At 31.0% G+C, this 21,693-nt stretch overlaps 1 protein-coding gene across 1 annotated transcript; it reads left to right on the top strand.

Annotated features, from left to right (window-relative positions):
- Nucleotides 1–13,867: 13,867 nt before the first annotated feature.
- On the top strand, nt 13,868–18,829 carry LOC107848300 (26S proteasome non-ATPase regulatory subunit 10). The gene is made up of 5 exons (XM_016693036.2): nt 13,868–14,350; nt 16,385–16,517; nt 17,170–17,294; nt 17,416–17,562; nt 18,458–18,829. Exons 1-5 carry the CDS (start codon nt 14,171–14,173, stop codon nt 18,590–18,592), a joined length of 720 nt encoding a protein of 239 aa, XP_016548522.2. The 5' UTR covers nt 13,868–14,170; the 3' UTR covers nt 18,593–18,829.
- The last annotated feature ends 2,864 nt before the right edge of the window (nt 18,830–21,693 follow it).

The raw sequence follows: 21,693 nt of genomic DNA on the forward strand, positions 1-21,693 counted from the left end.
TGGTGTCAACGAGAAAAAAAGATTTTTTCCCCAATATTAGAGGCTATCATAATGCACACCATGTTCAAGTTGAAGCTGAGTATATTCCAGGTGGAGAATTTAATGACAACTATTATGTGACCAACACGAATGCAGTAACTACTACCCTAGGTGGAAATACTGGTCAGATTGTGGCTAATGTAATAGGTTTATATCAGTAATTGAACTATGGAAAAAGTCACACTACTCACAATGATCAAATGAATCAACAAGATGGTGCATGTGTATTTACCAAGAGTCAGTATGATCAGCTGTTACAGCTTCTACAGAAGTCAAACCAAACTAGTACTAGTGCTAACATGATCAAGACTAGTGATGTTGGTAATGATAATCCTGGTTCAGGTATGACTAAGGCTTTAAGAATAGCTACTAATAAACAAGGTTGGATTACAAATACTGGGACCACCAATCATATGGTATCTAACATTGATATGCTTGACTCAAACATTATAAGTAAAACTGTTATCCAAAAAAAGGTCTACATGCATAATGGGGATATATCCATAGTCACTCACACAGGTGCTAGCACAATATCCACATACAACACATTACAGGATATCTTTGACTTTCCACAGTTTAGATTCAACTTATTATCTGTCTCCAAGGCTACTAAAGAACTACATTGTGCTATTTTGTTCTATCCTGACCTTTGTATAATTCAGGATCTCTCAAGTAGGAAGGTGAAGGAGATTGGTAGATAAGAAGATGGTATTTACCTACGTACTCAGCATGAGCGTACTACTTCCAACCTTGATACAGTATTGGCAGCTAGAACTATTAGGGAAAAACAATTTCTAAATCAGTTGGATATTAATCTCTGGCATAGGAGTTTTGGATATGCGTCTACATCAATACTCAACAAGTAGATACCCAATAGGAAACAAGATATAACTGATACTATAGACAAATGTTCTGTCTGTTTTTATGCTAAACAAAGTAGAATTTCATTTCTTGCAAGTAGTAAAAGAAGTAGTAACTATTTTGGATTAGTTCATATAGATGCATGAGGACCCTATAAGACCCCTACTATTGAAGATTACAAATATTTCTTGACTATAGTTGATGAATATTCTAGAATGACTTGGATTTACTTACTAAGACTGAAGTCAGATGTCTGTGTTGTTATTCAATATTTCCTTGCTTTTGTACATAGTCAATTCAATCAAACAGTAAAAGTGTGTAGAACTGATAATGATTCAGAATTTGTTAATAAAATTTGTACTGATAAATTCAAGAAATTTGGTATCATTAATCAAAGAACATGTGCATATTCCCTCAGTAAAATGGTATGGCTGAGAGGAAACATAGGCACATCCTAGAAGTAACTAGAGCTCTTAGACTCCAAGCACACATTCCTATCAAGTTTTGGGGTCAATGTATACTTGCTGCTGTATACCTTATAAATAGACTGCCTTTATCTGTAATCAGTATCTCTCCCTATGAAAAATGGTATAAGAGAAAACTTTCTCTTATGTACTTGAGAATTCTAGGTTGTCTATGCTATGCCAATATCCTAACTCAAAATGACAAACTCCTAGCTAGAAGAAGACAATTTGTGTTCATGGGGTACTCAGAAACACAAAAGAGATATCTTTTATAAGACTTGAGTAGTCAATCCTTCTTTGTACATAGAGATATCATAGTCAAAGAATCTGAATTCCCTTTCAAAAAGAACATGGTTGAAGTACCTCTCTTCAAGAATATTGAGAATCTTATTTTTTGAAGAGTTGCATACTACTTCTCATGTACCTCAAGTTACACATGCTAACCTTCCTACTTCTGGTGAATATGGCACAAACAAAAATACTACATCTACTCATGGTTCAAACAGCTCACAGATGTAAACTGATCATCATACTCAAGACCATGGAATCACAATAACAAACACAAAACATCCTAACATATATGAAACTCAATCCAGTGTTCTGATAACAATCAAAACTTCATCAAGAACCAGACAACCTCCAATTTGGATGAAGGATTTTATTTCTATGCACTCAACTCATCATGAAATTTCTTACAATATTGCTAACTATGTCTCTTATGATAACTTATCTACTAAATATCAAAGTTACTTATCTATTTTTTCTGGTATCATAGAGCCTAAAACCTATGAAGAAGCAACTAAGGATCCTAGGTGGATAGAAGCAATGAAGGCAGAGATAGAAACTCTACAAAGCAACAACACATGGACAACCACTAGTTTACCAGTTAGCAAAAAATTTATATGTTGCAGATGGGTATTCAAGATAAAGTATAAGCCTTCGGGAGAAATTGAAAGGTTCAAGGCAAGACTTGTTGCTAAGAGATATGGTCAACAAGAAGGAATAAACTATCAAAAAACCTTTTCTCCTATGGTAAAGATGATAACAGTAAGAACAATCTTAGTTATTATAGCCTCAAAACAGTGGCATGTACATCAAATGAATGTCTACAATATATTCCTTCAAGGGGACTTACATGATGAGATATATATATGGATCTTCCACAAGGTTTTGTGAGCCAAGGGGTGACTAAATCAGTATGCAGACTCACAAAGTCCTTATATGGACTTAAGCAAGCACCTAAAGAATGAAATGTCAAACTAAGAGATGCGCTACTTAAGTCAAATTTCCAATGGAGTCAGTTTGATCACTCATTGTTCATAAAGAAAAGGGAAGAAGGGACTATGATAATTCTTGTGTATGTTGATGCTCTACTAATCACTGGAGATAATCTGAAGTTGATAAAGGAAGAAAAGAACTCACTACAGCAAGTATTCAAAATGAAAGATCTGGGAGAGTTGAAGTATATTCTTGGAACAGAATTTGCAAGGTTTGAAAAAGGCTTTATTATGTATCAGAAAAAGTATGGGTTGGAACTCCTATCTGATCTTGGACTATCAGTTGCTAAACCAGCATTGACACCTATGGATCCTAATACAAAACTAACTATTAAAGAGTATGATGACCTCAAGAAAAACAACAACATCTAGGATCCCTTACTGATTGACATCAGACCTTACCAAAGGTTAATAATAGGCAAGCTATTATATTTGACAGCCGCTTGGCCTGACATTGACTACAGTGTTCAGATACCAAGTCAGTACCTTCAAAAGCCAAAGAAAACTCATATGGAAGCAGCTTTGAGGATAGAAAGATATGTAAAAAACCAGCCTGGATAAGGTATACATATATCTAGTAAATCGGTTGAAGAACTAACTGCTTAGTGTGATGTTGATTGGGCATCTTGTACACAAACTAGAAGGTCAGTATCTGGATATTTGGTCAAGTTAAGAGACACTTTGATTGCATGGAAGTCAAAGAAGTGGACTACCGTCTCCAGGAGTTCTGCAGAGGTAGAATATAGGAGCATGGCCTCTACTGTCTCTGAAATCACATAATTGCTTGTCTACTGGATGAGCTAAATATGGAAGTTAAACTACCTGTCAAGCTATTTACTGACAACAAATCAGCAATGCAAATAGTAGCCAATCATGTGTTTCATGAAAGAACAAAACACATAGAGATTGACTGTCATTTCATCAGGGAAAAGGTTCAGAAAGGTCACATTCAGCCTCACTACATCTCAACTACAGAACAACCTGCTGACATCTTGATCAAAGGTCTATTCAAGGCTCAACATATGTATCTAACATCCAAGTTAGGTGTGTCAAACATCTTCATGACACCTAACTTGAGGGGGTGTGTTAAGTGACCAAATGAGATATTGAGTTGTAGTTAGTACATGTTAATAGTAAGGAGTATGTATTAGTCACATGAGTAATCAGGTGATTCAGTTAAGAGTTAGTTATAACTAACTCTGTGACATAATATGTGTATATATACATGTATAGTGTATGTCCAGAGAGTTAGTTACTCTTATTCTGTTCAATCAATGAACTAAACTCTCTCTCTTCTCTTCTCTTTCTTCCGTCTTTCTCTCTATTCATGTGAGCATTATTCCTCAACTAATTACAACGTGGCATAAGATTAACAATTTTAGAATAAAATTTAAGATTAATTTTTATTCTATATTTGACTTGAAGTATAAACTAATTTGAAGATAAAATAAATAATCGAATAAAATATTTTTATTCATAAAATATTTTTATTTATTTCATTCCGTATCAACCATCCCAAATAACATGGCACATACGAAAATGTAAAAGCACAAATAGTTAAAAATGTTATGACGGTTACGAAGGACGAAAGGAGAATTAAAAAATTATTTAAATTTTGTCGGCAGAATTTATCATAACGATGCCACAAAATATACGTCAAAATAATGAACAAAATCAAAATTTATAAAAATAATATTTAATGTATTAATTTAGTGCTTTATACGTCAAAAGTAATGAACAAAATTAAAAATTTATAAATATTAAATTTGTAAAAGTCTACATTAATTAATTGACACTTAAATAAGTGATCTGGGTAAATTAGCCAGTGAACTCATAAATTACATATAAATAAATCTGACATAATTAACTCACGTAGAGCACAAATTAGTTAAAATTTCTCTTAATAAACTGAGCAAATTTCGCATTATTATTCTAGATCTGGTTATTAATTTATTTATTTTCCAAAGAAATGACAACATGTTATTCTCTGTGTGTTGATAGAATGACCACATTGTGATGCTCCAATTTGTTCACAAAAACACTATAAATAAAAGGCCAATATATGTCTATGTATTTTCGTTAGTGTGATATTATTATTTGTAAATGAAGATGAACAATGGTGCACCCTAGAGGAGTGTACATGAGAACACTGGTGCATTTTGATCTTTTTCAATTTCAATTTCTAGACCCAAAATGTACTTGTGTTCTCAGGTCACCCCTTTGGGATCACCTTGCTATCGGCACCCAATAATCAAACATATCGAAGTTCAACTACTGATGAAGTGTAGCAACAGGTTTGATCATTCAATGTCAATAGATCGTGAGATTTTTTTATTTTTTTTTAATAATTATTTTCGAATGCTACTCGATTAAGGTAATTTTTTTAATGTTTTAATAACTTATTTATATATCAGATACAGTTGAAAATTTTGTTGAGACGTATGATACTTTTTTTTTTTTTTCACATCAAGCTAGTTTCAATGGATATTTTTATAGAATTTTCAGAAATTCCCGCAATGGATGTTTCATTATCTATATTTAGTTGTGTACTTGTGTGTTCATTTTTTTTGCCCATTTAACTTGAATGGTATATTATAGCAAAAATATTAGAGTACCTTTTTATTGTGAAACAATGACCCCATTAGTAACATTGTTGTCCCTTAAGCCTTCTTTTTCTTTAATCTGGTGGTTAGTACTGTATTAGAGTTGATTAAATTTAAATTTACATATTGTATGACTTATTTTTGGAGGCAACGCTAGTTCCCAATAAGATTATTTTTATTCCCACTGACTTGGACCTAATCTTTTAATTAAAAGAGGAAGAATCACAATCATTTCATCAAAAACAATCTGAATATTTTTGTTTAAATTCATGAATTATTAGATTTTTCCAAAGATAATGTGTTTCTAAAGTATTTGATGGATGACTAGGATCTTATGTAGTCAATCTGATTAATGGGGTCGTTGTTTCACCATAAAAAGATATTCTAATATTTTTGCCATAATATACCATTCTCAAGTTGAATGGGCAAAAGAAATGAACACATAAGTACACAATTAAATATAGATAATGAAACATCCATTGCTCGAATTTCTAAAAAACTCTACAAAAATACTCATTGAACCTACCTTGATGTAAAAAAAAAAAAAATTGTCGATGCGTCTCAACAAAATTTTCAACTGCATTTGATATATAAATAAGTTAGTAAAGCATTAAAACAAAATACCTCGATCGAGTAGCATTTGAAGATGCTTATAAAAAGAATAGAATCTCACGATCTATTATTATTGAATGATCATTGAGGAAGAGAAAGAGAGAGTGTGTTTTGACGGAAATAAATAAATACATTTCAAAACTTCTGCTACATTTTATAATTAATAAAATTATCGTTGTGTTTGGTATTCAGGTATCGATAGCAAGGTGTTCTCAAAGACGTGACTTGAGAACACAAGTACATTTTAGATATAGAAATTGAAATTATAAAAAACTAAAATACACTTGTGTTCTCATGTACATTCCTTTGGGGTGCACCATTGTTCATCTTCATTTACAAATAATATCACAATAATGAAAATACATAGACATATATTGGCCTTTTATTTATAGTGTTTTTGTGAACAAATTGGACATCATAATGTGGTCATTATATCAACACAAAGAGAATAACATGTTGTCATGTCTTTGAAAAAACATATTAATAACCTGATCTAGAATAATAATAATGTAAAATTTGCTCAGTTTAATAAAAGAAATTTTACTAATTTGTGCGTCACATAAGTTAATTATGTCAGATTTATTTATATGTAATTTATGAGTTCACTGACTAATTTACCCAAATCATTTATTTATGTGTCAATTAATTAATGTAGACTTTTAGAAATTTAATAGCACTTTAATGCACAATACTTTATTGAAATAATTGAAAATCTTTATTCGAATATTAATTTCATGCTTTTAATATCAATGCAAGCCTTCATAAACTTGATTATAAAATTGTATTTCAGGTTTTCCATTTCAATAATAATTAGCTAGATTCATGGGTACACTTTCATGTCAACGTATTATTTATAAGTCAACAATACATCACACAATCAATTATAAAAAAAAATAAAAAATTGAGAGACTTCATTTACTCGCTCTCATATTATATTCAGTTTATTTTTATAGTGTCTGTTTTTAAAAGATAAAAATGTGTATCTGAATCAAATCAAATTAGATGGTGTCCAGTTCAATTAATCCATATTATAATAGATTAATTATAGTGACATCAATTTTAACTTGTAATTGCCGTATTTGAACTTTCTTTAAGAATATCAAGAAAGAGGAAAAGAAATTACTCTTGAAAAGGACCCTCCTAAATACAACTTGGCCAAGTTCAGTCACAACAAGTGTCATGAAAAGGATGTGGCTCGAAGAAGTATGTAAAGAGTATAATTACATGATAAATAAATTAAAAATAAACCGATCTATTAAAAAAAATTAAAACTTTAGATAAGATGATTATATATTAATTTTAAAAAGCTACTTAAAAAAAAGTCTTGCATAGATATGAGTATTGTTGGACTTGAGAACTCGATTAAGAGAGAATCAATGGATTATTACATATACGTTTTTGTATCTTGGGATATTCATTCAATATTTGAATTAACATATTGGATTCGATCATAATTTTTAGATGTTGGTCATGGGATCTCAAGATTATATTTTCTAACTAATAATATCGATTTGAGTATGAAGAAAATTTTATTGGAAGCGCTGTCATTTTAATAGGCCGTGCAATACGCGATTTAAATTAATCGATGCTCCAATACAAACACCAAACACTGGATGGGAAACCAAAAAAGAAGTAACTGGCATCAATAGACGTATCAAAAAGGTAATCAAAAAGGTAAGTGTCAATTAGAAGAGAAAGACACAAACGTGAGGTCTCATTTTAACTTTTCCAACTGAGAATTTGATGGTTTAAAAGGGACATTTCTACATATTGAGTTAAATGCAATGATATATTTAGTGGTGGAAATAAATTTTTCATTCAGAGAATTTAATATTTAATATGCGAAAGTGTCTGACTAATATTATAAGCTATTAAAATTAGTTTATAAACACTTTTTGCCTTATCGATATGATTAGCGAATATTAAATGTTCGAATAGGTTGAATCAGTCAAAAGTTATAAGTTGATCACCTTTAACTTATGATTTATGACTTATAAGTACTTCTAGCTTGATCAAACTTTTTAAAACTCTATCCCTAATATCTTTTGGACTATTCAAAACACTCTTTTCGAAAAATGCTTATCATTATCCTTTTACCAAACACACTAACGACTTACTATTATCAGTTTAAATACTTCTATCAAACACACTAATGACTTACTATTATCAGTTTAAATACTTCTATCAAAGTACATAACTATCTATTTATAAAATCAATTTCAATATCTAAAAATAATTTTGAACACTTGACACTAATTATAAGTTACCTTTAATCAACTAACCTAGACGAACTCGCTCTCCCTCTCTGTAAGTATGTATGTATATAGTGATCTTCATAAGGACATTTTATGAATATCTATATTCTATATAATCTATTAAAAGTGTGAAGACCTTAGAAAAGTGATTTGAAATTTTTTTCCTTGATTAAAATATTCTACAGTAGACAAAATTATTTTTTTTACTTTTTTCAATAATTAATTAACTAATAATATTTAGAATTAAAGAATCCTAAAATATACGATAAAGAGAAATTATATGATAAAACATATTAGGAGAATTAATAATTAAGGAGTCTTAAGTTATATGGTAATTTAAAATCAATTAAAACAAACTTTACTTAGTCTTTTGATTTTGGTCATTGCACCATTCAATGTCTTTAACTGTTCTTTCATTGTTGGGATATTAACGAATCTTTATTGCCTCATACTAAAAGTGACTTTTTAAATTATTATTATTATTATTATTGAAAATAAATCAATAGGAAGAAAGAGTAAACAAAAAGGGAAATTAAGGACAAAGAGATAAGAGAAGATTTTTTTCCCATTATGGCATGAATTGTAATGGAAAAATTTGCTTATATTTAATGAAAATTTTACCTTATATTTAATGAAAATTTGTCAGAATCAAATCTCTTAATTTTAAATATGTTAGAGAAACTAAAATAAAAAGATAATGAAAAAATATCTCATTGGCGGAAAAAATCTCTTCTATAAATTGAGTATTTGCCCTCACACAAATAATGAAGTTTTATATTTTTAATATTAATTTTTCGAATATATGGCTGAATATACAAATAGGTAAATGTTTCTTATTGAAAGCATTAAGAATTTTATTTTTTTGTATAATCTAAAAACTTACATGGCATGAACACTATATATTTTTGGTGAAATTCTCCATGATATAATTTGTTCTTGCTCATCTTATAATTTCAATATTACTTATTTCTTGGGTATTCTTTCTCCTAATTAAGATAATAATATTAGATAGGAAATGTTTTCTTAAAGCAAATAAATTAGTTTTTTTTAATCAAATTTTTTTTTAAAGTACTTATTTTTAAAAAATAAGATTTTTGATCAAACTTTGTAAGAAAATAAGTGTTTTTAAGGAGTATAAAAAATATTTTTTCATCAGTTAAAAATGTAGTTTTTCCTCAAAAACGCTTATTTATAAAGCATTTTTTAGCAACATACACTTAAAAACACTTTTAGAAAGTTTGGCCACATACTAATTGTTACTCAAAAGTATTTTTTAAATTAATTGATCAAACACAATCTGTTTCTCACTAAAAGTACTTTCTGGAAAAACACTTTTCAAAATAAATTGATTTTAAAAGTTTGGCCACAAATTAAAAAGGATGGATACTTTCTTCTATTGTTTTCTTTCTTTTTTAGTTCGATATAAATAATAAGGGTGAAAATTATTTTCATCCCCCAACTTTGATTAAAAAATCAAATCCTCCCCTCAACATTGAACAATAATCATCTTCCCCTCTTTATCCCATACAATGTCTATTTTATCCTTGTAATTTTAATTCTATATTTATGTAATATCTTTTTATATTATATGTAATAAATATTTTCTTAACATGGATATTTGTAGCATTTTATTTAAGTTTAACTTTATACGCAAATTAATACTTTTTATAAATTTATCACAAAATTCAATGTTATTTTTTAAGTTGTTATTTTAGTATTATATGTATTAAAGAGCCGTTTGGTGTGAGGTATAATTATAATAATTCAGAGATAAAGTTCATGACTATTTATCCTGCGTTTAATTAGATGTATTAGGTAGTCTCAAAATTATTTGTTGCACCATTCATACCACAGTGATGAGATAAGTGATCACACATACATGTTAGTACAACTTATTTTGTAATAACTAATCCCGGAATAACTTGTTTCCAAACAACCCACCCCTAAGTGTGTGTATATACATATGTATGTACATGCATGTGCGTATATTTCCGTGTTTTATCACTCTCTTACTAAATTCGTTTCGTATTACTTAACTTTTTATTGATATAACACAATCCTTAAGAAAATTTTACTTAGAGGTATATTTTGCTAAATTAACCTTATTAATGATAATTTTAAACTTTAAATTTGTATATATTGTTACTTTATATAGTTATTTAACACTAAAGGGAAGAAAAAAAATATAATACAATTCTCTTGATTTCACAAATTGAGCAGATAAATTAAAACATTTATTTTTAGTATAAGGATCAAGTGATAAGAAACGATATTATCTATTGTCTATATCAGTAAATAAGCTGTGATTGTCATTAGTAGAGTATTACATATTTTATAATTTATATAAATAAATATAATCTTTAAAATTTGACCTTATTTTTATTCGAGAAAAAAATCTAGTATCCCGGAACTATGACCAAATTTGTTACGACACAAGTCAACTTCACAGGGTCCTATTACCCCTTAAACTAAATTTTAGTGTATTTTTGTCAATCTTTTTAGCTAACGTGATACCTTTTGTCAATCATTTTAGATGGCGTGACACCTTTGATGTGGGCTCCATTTTATGTAATAAAGGTGCCACATTAACACAAAAAAATGACAAAAATATGCTAAATTTGAGTTCAGGGGATAATAGGACCCCTGTGAGGTTGGAGTATATCGTAACAACTTTGACCATAGTTCGGGGTGGTACTAGAGGCTTATCTCTTTCATTTATTGTTTGTATTTTCTGCATTGAAATATGTTTATAAAATTAGTATTACTTCTTATTTTTACTTGTGAAAGAAATATTATAGTTTTGATTATTATTAATAAAACTAATTTTCTTATTATGCTAATTTACTTCATAAAGATCATCATTAGCTTATATATTCCTTCTTTTTTTTTCTAGAAGATAATGCCTATGTTTTTATGAAAATTTTGTTATATGAATAATGTTTATGTTTTTATGAAAATTTTGTTATATGAATAATATTTATGTTTTTATGAAAAAATTGCTATATGATTTTTTTTAAAAATGAAAATATGATGATTTTAAAGAAGTAAAAAAAAAAAAAAGAATAAAAAAATTAATGATAAAGGGTACAATAGAAATTTTAAAAAGTCAATTAGTATAAAGGAGAATATGATATTGTTCAAAGTTGAGGAGGGGAGGATTGATTTTTAAGACAAAATTGGAGAGGGAAAATGATTTTAACCCAAATAATAATTGATATTATAGTATTAATACACCATGGAGAACAACTTCATTTGCTTAATGATAGAATAAATTAGCTCAACAGATTTAGCCAACAAGGAAGGAACTTGTGGGATACACAAGATTATATAGTACCTAAGCTTATAAAATAAAATGAATTTTATTATAAATTATGTCTCATATTCTTTTTTAATACATCTTTAATTCTAAAGATTTTACCTATTTTTAAAAATATTTTGTACTTATTAATATAATATATTCATAACAATTTATTCATTTTTATATAAAAAATGTATGATTAATGTTATACACACATGTAAAGTACGTATACTTGATTAGTTATACTATAGGTTATTACATTAATGATTTCAGAGATAATGACAGCATAGTATACATGCATCTCCTTGTGTTGAAAGAATGACCACCTTTGGATGCTACAATTTTATTCACAAAGGGCACTATAAATTAAAGCCAAATATGTCAATGTCTTCTCATAATTATATTGTAAATTTATAATGATGAACAATGGTGAACCCAGAGGGGTGTGCCTAAGAACACAGGTGCATTGGTTCTTTTTTTCCAATTGCTCAAACCAAAATATATTTGTGTTCTCAGGTCACCCTTTTGGGGTCACCTTGATGGTTTTTTTAGGTAGAAAAAAATTAAATTATACTTTTATTATGGCTTTATGAAATGATAATTATTTAAATAAATATGTATTCATCTTTCAATAATTATAGATGGTGAGATTTACTATATTTTAACAGTTGTCTTCGAATGCTACTTATGATCAAGGTAATTATCATCGCGTAACTAAAATTTTGTAAGACTTATTCATATATCATATGCTGTTGAAATATTTGTTGAGACGTATTTTCTTTTTTCGTTTATATTTCCGTTGCTTTCTTCTTACTTGACAATGCTTTTGGAGAATAAATTTGACTAATTTTCGGGCTAAATTAAATTAGAATGATTCAATATTTTGATTTTAAAAGTAAATATTTGAAAACTACATGAAAAACATTATAATATACAATATTTTTCAAAACTAATATGATAAACATATACTAAAAACTAATCAAAGTTCATTCAGTATTTCAGTTTGACACTTGAGAAGTGATATGTGACAAATAAAAGATAACAAAGGTATTTTATATTTTTTTTCACTTTCTATTTTAAATTGAGGGCAGAGAAAGGAAAATGGAGAGTGAGATTACAATGTGAGAGAATCGAACCCTCATACAAGTTTAAGAGCCCGTTTGGATAGACTGAAAAAAGTGGTTTTTAAAAAGTTCTTTAAAAGTGCTTTTGAAAGGGCTGAAATTTTTTTTAAAAATAAGCAATTACATGTTTGGATAAAAGTGCTAAAACTGAAAAAAACTTGTTGATGTGTTTGATAAACAAGTGCTATTAAGCACTTTCTTCTTATCAAAATGTCTGAAATATCCTTAAAGCTGTTAATAATATGTAGAGTTGATTATTATTAATTTTTATTTCTAAAATGATTCAAATTAAAGTTAATATACATTTTAATTCAGTTTCAATATAAACTACTAACTCTCTCTCTCTCTCTCTCTCTCTCTCTCTCTCTCTATATATATATATATATATATATATATATAATAATAATATTTTCATGAATGACTATTAAATTTGTGTGCTAAAAATTCTTTTTTCTTTTGTTAAATTAAAAGAGTTTAAATCATCAAGCAAAATATATATGTTACTAATCATTATAATTACATTAATAGATAAATAGTTGGTCACAAATGATACTATTTGTTTGATAAAATGACTCTTAATTGAAAAATATATTACTCGTTGATTGAGTAATTACTATGTCACTATTAAAACATTGTCGAATACGAATGTTGTGTCGTCAAATATAAATGAATCGTTCACTAATCGTTCATAAAGTTGTATATCTTCAGTGAGTGTTCTCCGTATATCTTGGTTGATCAGTTATTTTTTTCTTAGAAAAATTCATATGTTGTACAATAATAATTGTTCAAATTTAAAAGAATATATTAAAGAAGGAGAATAATATATAAAAATTGAGGGACCTTTGTTTTAGGGTCACACAAAGATAATTTTGAAATAAGGAAGAATTATAAGCCAAAAATAAATAAATAGGGAATGAAGTGTTTTTAGCTTTTGGCTTTTTAAAAGTAATTTTTAAAATTATCAAACACTCCTAAAAGTAAAAAATGACTTAAAAGTTATTTTGACCAACTTTTAAGCTTATCCAAACACCTTCTAAATAGTCAATCAATTGAGTAGCTAATTTCGTTCTTGTTTGGCCCTTTTATTAAAAATCTTGTTCATTTTATTCCGTAAAATGATGTTTGGCCATAAGAGTTTCAATTATAACTGTAAGTAAAAAAAGTGAAAATAAGTATTCCATGCTTTACAAAAAAATGATATACTTTTTTTTTTTTTAGTTTCTTAAAAGAAGAATGATCCTTTTTCTTTTTTAACAATATTTCATTTCCAACTTTTTACGTAGTATATTTGAAGCCACATTATTAAACAACATTTTGATTCTTTTGACAGAACTAACCACCAGATATTTAATTTTTTTTCTTAAATTCATGTTAAACTAAAATTGATATTTTTTTAAATGGAGGGAGAATAATCTTTATCACTCCCTTTCTCCCACAAAAATTTAATACCAATTCCAATTTAAATTCATATTAAACACACCTCCAACTTCAAGTTGTTTTAATTTTCAGCCAAACGCCTAATAAAAAGAAGAGTAGCTGTGTAAATTACCATATTACCCTCCATTTCATCTCAAAAATACGCCACCGGACCGTGGCCAGCTAAAACCCTACTGATCGGTGTACAAAAACCGGCGAAAATGGAATCGGAAAAACCCTCAGTTGAAATGAAGGAGAAAGAATTGTTCAAAGCAGCTGAATGTGGCGATTCATCGCTCTTCAAATCACTCACTGAACATCAGCTAATCAAAGCCCTGTCTCTCCGTAATGAAGATGCTCGTTCTCTCCTTCATGTTGCCGTTTCTTCTGGACACACTCAGGTTCTTTCACTCTCACTTCATATTTTTAGAAAAAAATAATGGAATTGAAATTGGTATGTATGAGCTCGTTTGGTTGTGAAACAAGTTATTTTGAGATTGTTATTGTGAGATAAAAATAACACTGTAAATTGTAATGTATGAGCTCGTTAGGTTGTAAACAAGTTATTTCGAGATAAAAATTACACTGTAAATTGTAATGTATGAGCTCGTTTGGTTGGGAAACAAGTTATTTTGAGATTGTTATTGTGAGATAAAGTAACAATAATAACTAACTGTGAGATAAGTTATTCCGCGATTTTATCTCCAAAAAAATATAAGGTAAAAGCTCATCCTAAAATTTGTCTGCGGTTTAGTTAATCCTGATCCTTGTACCAAATTAGTCTTATTGGTGTTGTATTGTATTTTTCATATTGTTTTAATGAATACAACAAATGGATAGATTGTATTATTTTCTGTCATTACATAATGTCACACATTTAGTGATTTGACGGATAAATAAACCTACAATAAATGTAGGATACTGGTTAGAGTTACTATAGAAAAGAATAGGTTAAATGAAAAAAATAGGATTATTAGCTTCTAGGTGTGGAAGGGGAGCCTTGGAGTAACTGGTAAAGTTGCTGTCATGTGATCAGGAGGTTACGGGGTCAAGTCTTGGAAACAGTCTCTAGCAGAATGCATGGTAGGACTATGTACAATACACTTTTGTGGTGGGGTCCTTTCCTGACCTTGCACATAGCGGGAGCTTTAGTGCACCGGGCTGCTCTTTAGGTGTGGTCTAGTGGTCAATGAAGTGGGTTGAGAACATGAGGTTTAAGTTTAATTCCAACAGAGACAAACACTAGGTGATTTTTTTTCATTTGTCCTAGCTTTGGTGGATAGAGTTACCAGGGATATAGTGCTGGTGGAAGATGACAGGTATCCTGTGGATTTAGATGAGGTGCGTGAAAGCTAGCCCCGACACCAGAGGCGAAGTCAGGATTTTAAGTCTGCGGGTTCATAATTTTAAGACAAAGAGTAAAAAGCAAAAACATTAGTATTGCTAGTGGGGTTCGAACCCACATCTCTAGGGCGGAAGGGATTTTACTCTCACCCGTCCTCCGCTGTATCAGCGTCCCATGTTTTTATGTGGGTTCGTAGCTATATATTTTATATATTATTTCTAAATTTTGTAGTATAAATACAGGGTCTATGTAAAAGCTACTGGGTTCGGTCGAACCCCCCAAATACACTGTAGCTCCGCCTCTGCCCAACACCATGATTATAAAAAAGAGTATTACTAAATAGTAAAAATAAAGTGAGAAAAGAAAAGGTTACAAGAGGGATTTGCTCAGATGCTAAGCACTCCTCACTTCCAACCCCGAGGTTGTGAGTTCAAGTCACCAAGGGAGCAAAAAATGGTTGGGAGCTCTTTGAGAGGGATAAATAAAAACTAAAAAATAGGCAACGACACAATCACATCACGTCAAATCGGTCATTACATAAAATGAGCCTTTTTGTTGTTACCTAACGCCGGATTCAACGATGCGATACTATAAAATTTAAGTAATAATCAAAACAAACATTGTATGTAAACTAACAATACAATACAATACAATAGGTCACAACCATTCAAACAATCTGTAAGTAATGATGGAAGTCAGCCAATTTGGGCACACTAATAAAACTAATCCTCTTGTTTTAAAATGTATCGAGTTACCAATTTGAAATAGGAAAATGTATCTTACTATAGTAGTTTTCAAATCTTGCCGTATCTAGCTCGGGAAGTTAGTCTAGTAGACTCTTAATAAGGGAAAAGTGTTAAAAAAAAATATTTTAGTTATAAGGGGGACTCATGTAAATCACATTGTTTTTGACATTTGAAAAATCATAGTAAGAGAATTGTATGTTTGATTCTCCAAGTAGAAATGGAGTAAAAAAAATTGAGGGGAGAGAGTACAATTTTATCTAATTCCTGAATGTGATGTTTACAATGTTGGATCTTGGGATTCAAGTTATATGTGGGATATTTGTGTTTTGGTGATTGTATATTAGGTGGTAAAGATTCTTGCAGCTGCTGATCCCTCAGCGAGTGGTATAAATAGCGGTGACGAAGAAGGTTGGGTGCCATTGCACTCTGCAGCAAGCAGTGGTAATGTGGAAATTGTGGAGATTTTGCTCAACAGAGGTGAGTTAACAATTTGCAGTTTTATCCGAAGAATTTATCTTTACAAAATTGGAAACATGTCTTAGAATGAAAAATAAAAGATCCAAAGATTCCTATGCATTCAACAGAATGGATTTCTATAGATCTATCAGCCTGTTGGAGTTTAATTAATTTACAACAACAACATACCCAGTGTAATCCCACAAGTGGGGTTTGTGCGGGGGGGGGGGGGGGGGGGGTGGAATCGACTTATGGATTTTAAAGAGTAGAAGAAATTGAATTGATGAGCTAAAGGCAGACAGATAATGGATGTACAGTTTAAAGATATTGATTTGTTGAGCGTTAACTTGAAATATCTTGTACTCAGTTTGTGCCAATCCATCTAGCCGTTCTTCTATTTCTCCAATATCAAGTTGGGACTCCCTTCTGTCACGAAATCTATTGAAGTGCAGTTTTGGAAGATGAAACAAGGTTATCCTAATATCAGCAATATGTTTTTGTTACTTTTAGTCTCGTGTATCCTATAATGACTCTGTTGCTGTTCCATGGAAGGAGTGACCTGTGAAAGTCTACCTGCTTTTGTTAGCATTGTTTAGATAGTTTCAATGAATACAGTTCACTTGTTTTAGTTGTTGAGCCATGAATTCGTGATAGTGTGTATATTTGTAAATAGGTGCTGATGTAAATCAGAAAAATGATGGTGGCCGCACTGCTCTTCACTATGCTGCTAGCAAGGGTCGAGCGAAAATAGCTGAACTTTTGATTTCACATGGTGCTAAGATCAATGCAAAAGACAAGGTTTGTGATCTTATGCTTGGAGATACTCATCTCCTTGGAAAGCTTATTATGGTTTCAATAATATTTGAAGATTAGGGTGTTCGCAACTTCTTGCTATTGATTTTATTAACATGTGATGTAGGTAGGATGCACCCCATTGCATCGTGCAGCTAGCACGGGGAACTCTGAGCTATGCGAACTATTAATTGAGGAAGGCGCTGAAGTTGATGAAGTTGACAAGGCAGGGGAAACACCCTTGATGACTGCTGTTGTATGCGGCAATAAAGAGGTAATTATGTAGAGGTTATTTCTTTTGCACTGGTTAAGTGTCCTGAATCTTATCCATAAACAATATAGATCAGAAGGGTCATAAATAGTTGACAAGTGAACATTGCAGAGATTTTTTTTTTTGGTTATTGTTATAAGACTTCTTTCTTCTTTTCTTGAATACTTAAGCATGTCAAGTATCAGATATCTCATGCTCCCCTTTTTTAGTTATTACACCTTTTTATTTGGTCAGGTGAAGGACCCTTCATCTTATGCGGCTCCTTTCTCGTTATTCTACTACTTTCTCCCACTTCTGTATTTGGGAAAGAACAGTTTTATCCTTTTCTCTCCTTTGTTATGCCTGAGGTCAAACCATTGAAACCAGCTTATATTTAAACAAAGTTGTTTCCCTCGGAAACTCTGCATGAAACTCTATTGTTGCTCACCTATGAAATATTCCTCTGAAAAACTCACCCAAAATCATTCAATCTAATCATGCTATGTTTAGCTACATGGGAATGGAATCGCAGCAGGTGGATGGTAATGATGCCTTTGATATTGAAGTTACTTTTAGTTAGGTGAAGCTTTGATTCTATTCGTATTGCCAATGTGCAAAAACAAATCGACGCACCGAGGTGGTGTCCTATTTGTCGGTCAGTGAAGTGGTAACGCCCTGGGAGACCATGGTTCTTTTCGTAACTTTTTGTGGGCAGTTTTACCCAGTATATGCATGCTGAAAAAAGGTGTAGCACCTCGTGAATTGATTTGGGTTTGAGGGGCACAAACTGATCCGCGCAGCCCTTACTTCTACCTCTTGGAGATAGAGAGGCTGTTTCACTTACACATATATTTGTTTTGGAATTTACAACATTACAGAACAAACAATAAAGCACATTGTGATTACGTTTACTTGACAGGTAGCTTTACTCCTCATAAGACATGGAGCAAATGTTGACATTGAGGACAAGGAAGGATACACTGTGCTTGGTCGTGCTTCTAATGATCTTCGCCCAATATTGGTTGATGCTGCAAAGGTGATGCTCGAAGGATAAATTCCATGAACTTATAGTAGCCTATCAGAAAACGCGAGCCAACTCTGTATATGATCGACAAGAAGCCTGCTCAACTAGATACAGACTAATGAATATCTTTCTGAGACATTTTTAGTTGTATAAGAAGAAATCTCAATGATGTTTTGACTCATTTACTGTATTTTTTTCTACTAACTTGAATAGTTGTGTTCATCCCTTGCGGAAACTATATGTTGATATCATGGTTTTTTTTTTCCTGAGAACCAAAACATATTAATCCAATAACAGTGGATAGTGCACTATTTTTGTGCACTATCTAATTTTTTTTTTTTGCAATATAGTGCACAAAATAAGTGCACTATATAACAATATATATACTACAATATATCCTTTTAACCTAACCCTAAATCCTCATATCTTCATCTTCTCCCCACCATCGCCCCCCTCCCCCCGCCCCAACACCCCACCCCACCTTCTCTGTAAAAATTCCAAATCTGATGGCTTCCCACCCCCAAATAATCACACGTATTTTGCAAGAAAGACATATTGAGGTGCATTCTACGCGTAGCTGACGATTGTATTGTTCAATTTCACTCAAAAAAATCTCAATTTAGGTAATTTTTTTTAAAAAAAATTGTACATTTTTTATTATCTCCTCTTTTAATGCATGATGTCCATTTGAAATTAATTCAACAAACTCCTAGTTGTATCTCTGACGGAAGTCTATTTTGTTGGTGTAATGATAAGAAATAGGCATATTTGTTGAACATAAGCATATTTAGGCATATTTGTTGAAAAAAAAAATATTTTGCCAAGAATATTACGCTAAAAAAAACATGGTTCCCAAACAAGCTCCTACAAAAACAAGGACTTACTCGGGAAGCCCGCCTTAAGATGTAATTGACACAACAAATTACTTTCCAATCTACTAATTAAGTTGTGAAATAATGAAACTCTTAAGTCTTGACTAACTAGCATGTCAATTTTTGCTCCATTTTGTATTTGAAGACAATTAGGCCTAGCAGACTTAGAGGAAGATGACAGGCATTCAAGTACGACCTGTTTTTTGATAGTAATTTGCGTTAACCCAAGGTCAAAAGACAGCTTATCTAACAACATAACATACCTAGTTTAGTCCCACACGGTGGAGGTGGGGTCTGACAGTATCATTGATATATCAACTTTCCACCTATCAAACCATTTAATATGCAATATGTGATACAAAAAATCTTTGCCTATAACATTATTGTTTAGTGTGTAACTGAGATTTTTTGCTTTGTAAGGCTCTGTGTGTTGTAAATTTGCTGCTTTATAAGTCTTCTATTTGATCAGGATGTTAGAAGGTCAAGACAGACTTCTACTTGTTTTCCTTGCAACAGGTTGTTAAGGCTTAATAAACTAGCACTTTGATTTTCATATGTGCAACTTTTGCCTTTTGTTACTATTGACTGCTAAAGCAATAGGAAAATTTTAGTTATTCTTTTATGGAACTGTCAGGCAATTAATTAATTGGCTCATTGCTTTCCTACATCAAATGCATTTGAACAAATTCCCTATCAATATTTCTCTATCTATTAAAATTAGTTTTTTGAAATATGGAATGTCTATAACTTATTAGTCACTGTGGCAGAGGTGTATTAACCATTGGGTAACATAAATCGTCACTAATATACTATTTGTAACTTGATTTGCTTAATGAGAAAGCCAACAATTTTACTTACTTGTAGAGAGAAATGAGAAATATAAGGGCATGAAATGTGGCAACTGATGTGTAATTAGGATATTTTTGGTATTTGATCACGATGTTTAGAGAGTTTCTGATGAAAAGTCTTGATCAACTGAAAAATAGAAGATCAACGTTTAGTCTCTAAAATGTATTTTAAGCTATTAGACGAATAACATTAATTAAATGATCACGACCAATGATCAATTTTAATTTTGTAGGGACATATTCGTAATCCAACTTTCAACTATGAAACTTTTTTACTTTTAGTATAATATGATATCATATTATTTTGCAAGTTGGATAAATTTTTGGGTTTTTCTGAAGCTTCTTGTTAACTAATAATATATTATTGCTTATTTGACTAAGAAGTTATTTGACTTGTAAAACAATCTTAATGAAAAGATATTTATTTTGGAATGAAATAGTTTCAAACGAGCAAAATAGACATATTTAAGATTTTCATTGTCAGCCATTTAGTTTGAGATTACGTCTTAGTAGCATATTTTCTTGTCTATTCAAATGCACCCCAAAAATATGAATCAAACATTGAAGAACAACTAGTGGTAATGAAATAACTATATAGTATAAAGACATGTTTTACGACCTTCGCTCTAGTGAAATTTTGGTGTACAGGTCTATATTATGCACCAGATCTTGCATCCTAGGCCCATTAATGGGACATTACTTATATTACAGGTGACTCACAGGTCGCAACCTTTGTGGACTGAGGATCTTGATAGTAATGACATTGTATTTTCGACAATAGTCGATGTGTCACGGACGATTTTTGAATACCTCCCCTCCCCCCTCCCCTCTTGAGTGCGTCATAAAGTATATATCTAGGGTGGGGTTATGGGATGTTGTAAGGGTGGATAGTATACAATTTGACCATAAGCTCGTCACGGCCATGATTGAGAGGTAGAGACGCACAATTTTCACCTACCCTTTGGAGAGGTCACTTTGACCTTGTAGGATATCAAGATTTTGTTTAGACTACGTGTTGAGAGGAATGTCGTGGTATATGGAGATCTAATACATCATAATTCGGATTGGACTTCGTTGCTACAAGATCACACTGGCCTCACTCCAGCACCGGGGGATTTTTTGGGTACTAGCCGTCGTAACATAGGTGTATTAGTCTAGTATATTCAACAGCAACTAGATCAATATTCCATTACAGATGACACTCCTGATGATAGAGTTAAGAGGATCACTCGATTATACATGTTGATTTTAGGAGAGATCCTATTCCCGAACAAATCTTGGCATCTCTTGATTCTGCAGTTCTTGTATTTTTTTATTGATCTCGATCAGACGGGGGACCTATAGCTGGGGCAACACTGTTCTAGCTTATCTTTTCTGGTCTCTTTGTCGGGTATCTATTACTAGGTCTCGC

Source organism: Capsicum annuum, chromosome 11 (assembly GCF_002878395.1).
Source record: "Capsicum annuum cultivar UCD-10X-F1 chromosome 11, UCD10Xv1.1, whole genome shotgun sequence".
Taxonomy (NCBI): domain Eukaryota; kingdom Viridiplantae; phylum Streptophyta; class Magnoliopsida; order Solanales; family Solanaceae; genus Capsicum; species Capsicum annuum.

Bases quoted from the DNA above. Each gene is read 5' to 3' on its own strand.
- LOC107848300 (XM_016693036.2), top strand. From the start codon at position 14,171: ATGGAATCGGAAAAACCCTCAGTTGAAATGAAGGAGAAAGAATTGTTC. The intron at 16,518-17,169 runs GTGAGTTAACAA...ATTTGTAAATAG, and splicing joins GGAGATTTTGCTCAACAGAG to GTGCTGATGTAAATCAGAAA. The intron at 17,563-18,457 runs GTAATTATGTAG...TTTACTTGACAG, and splicing joins TTGTATGCGGCAATAAAGAG to GTAGCTTTACTCCTCATAAG.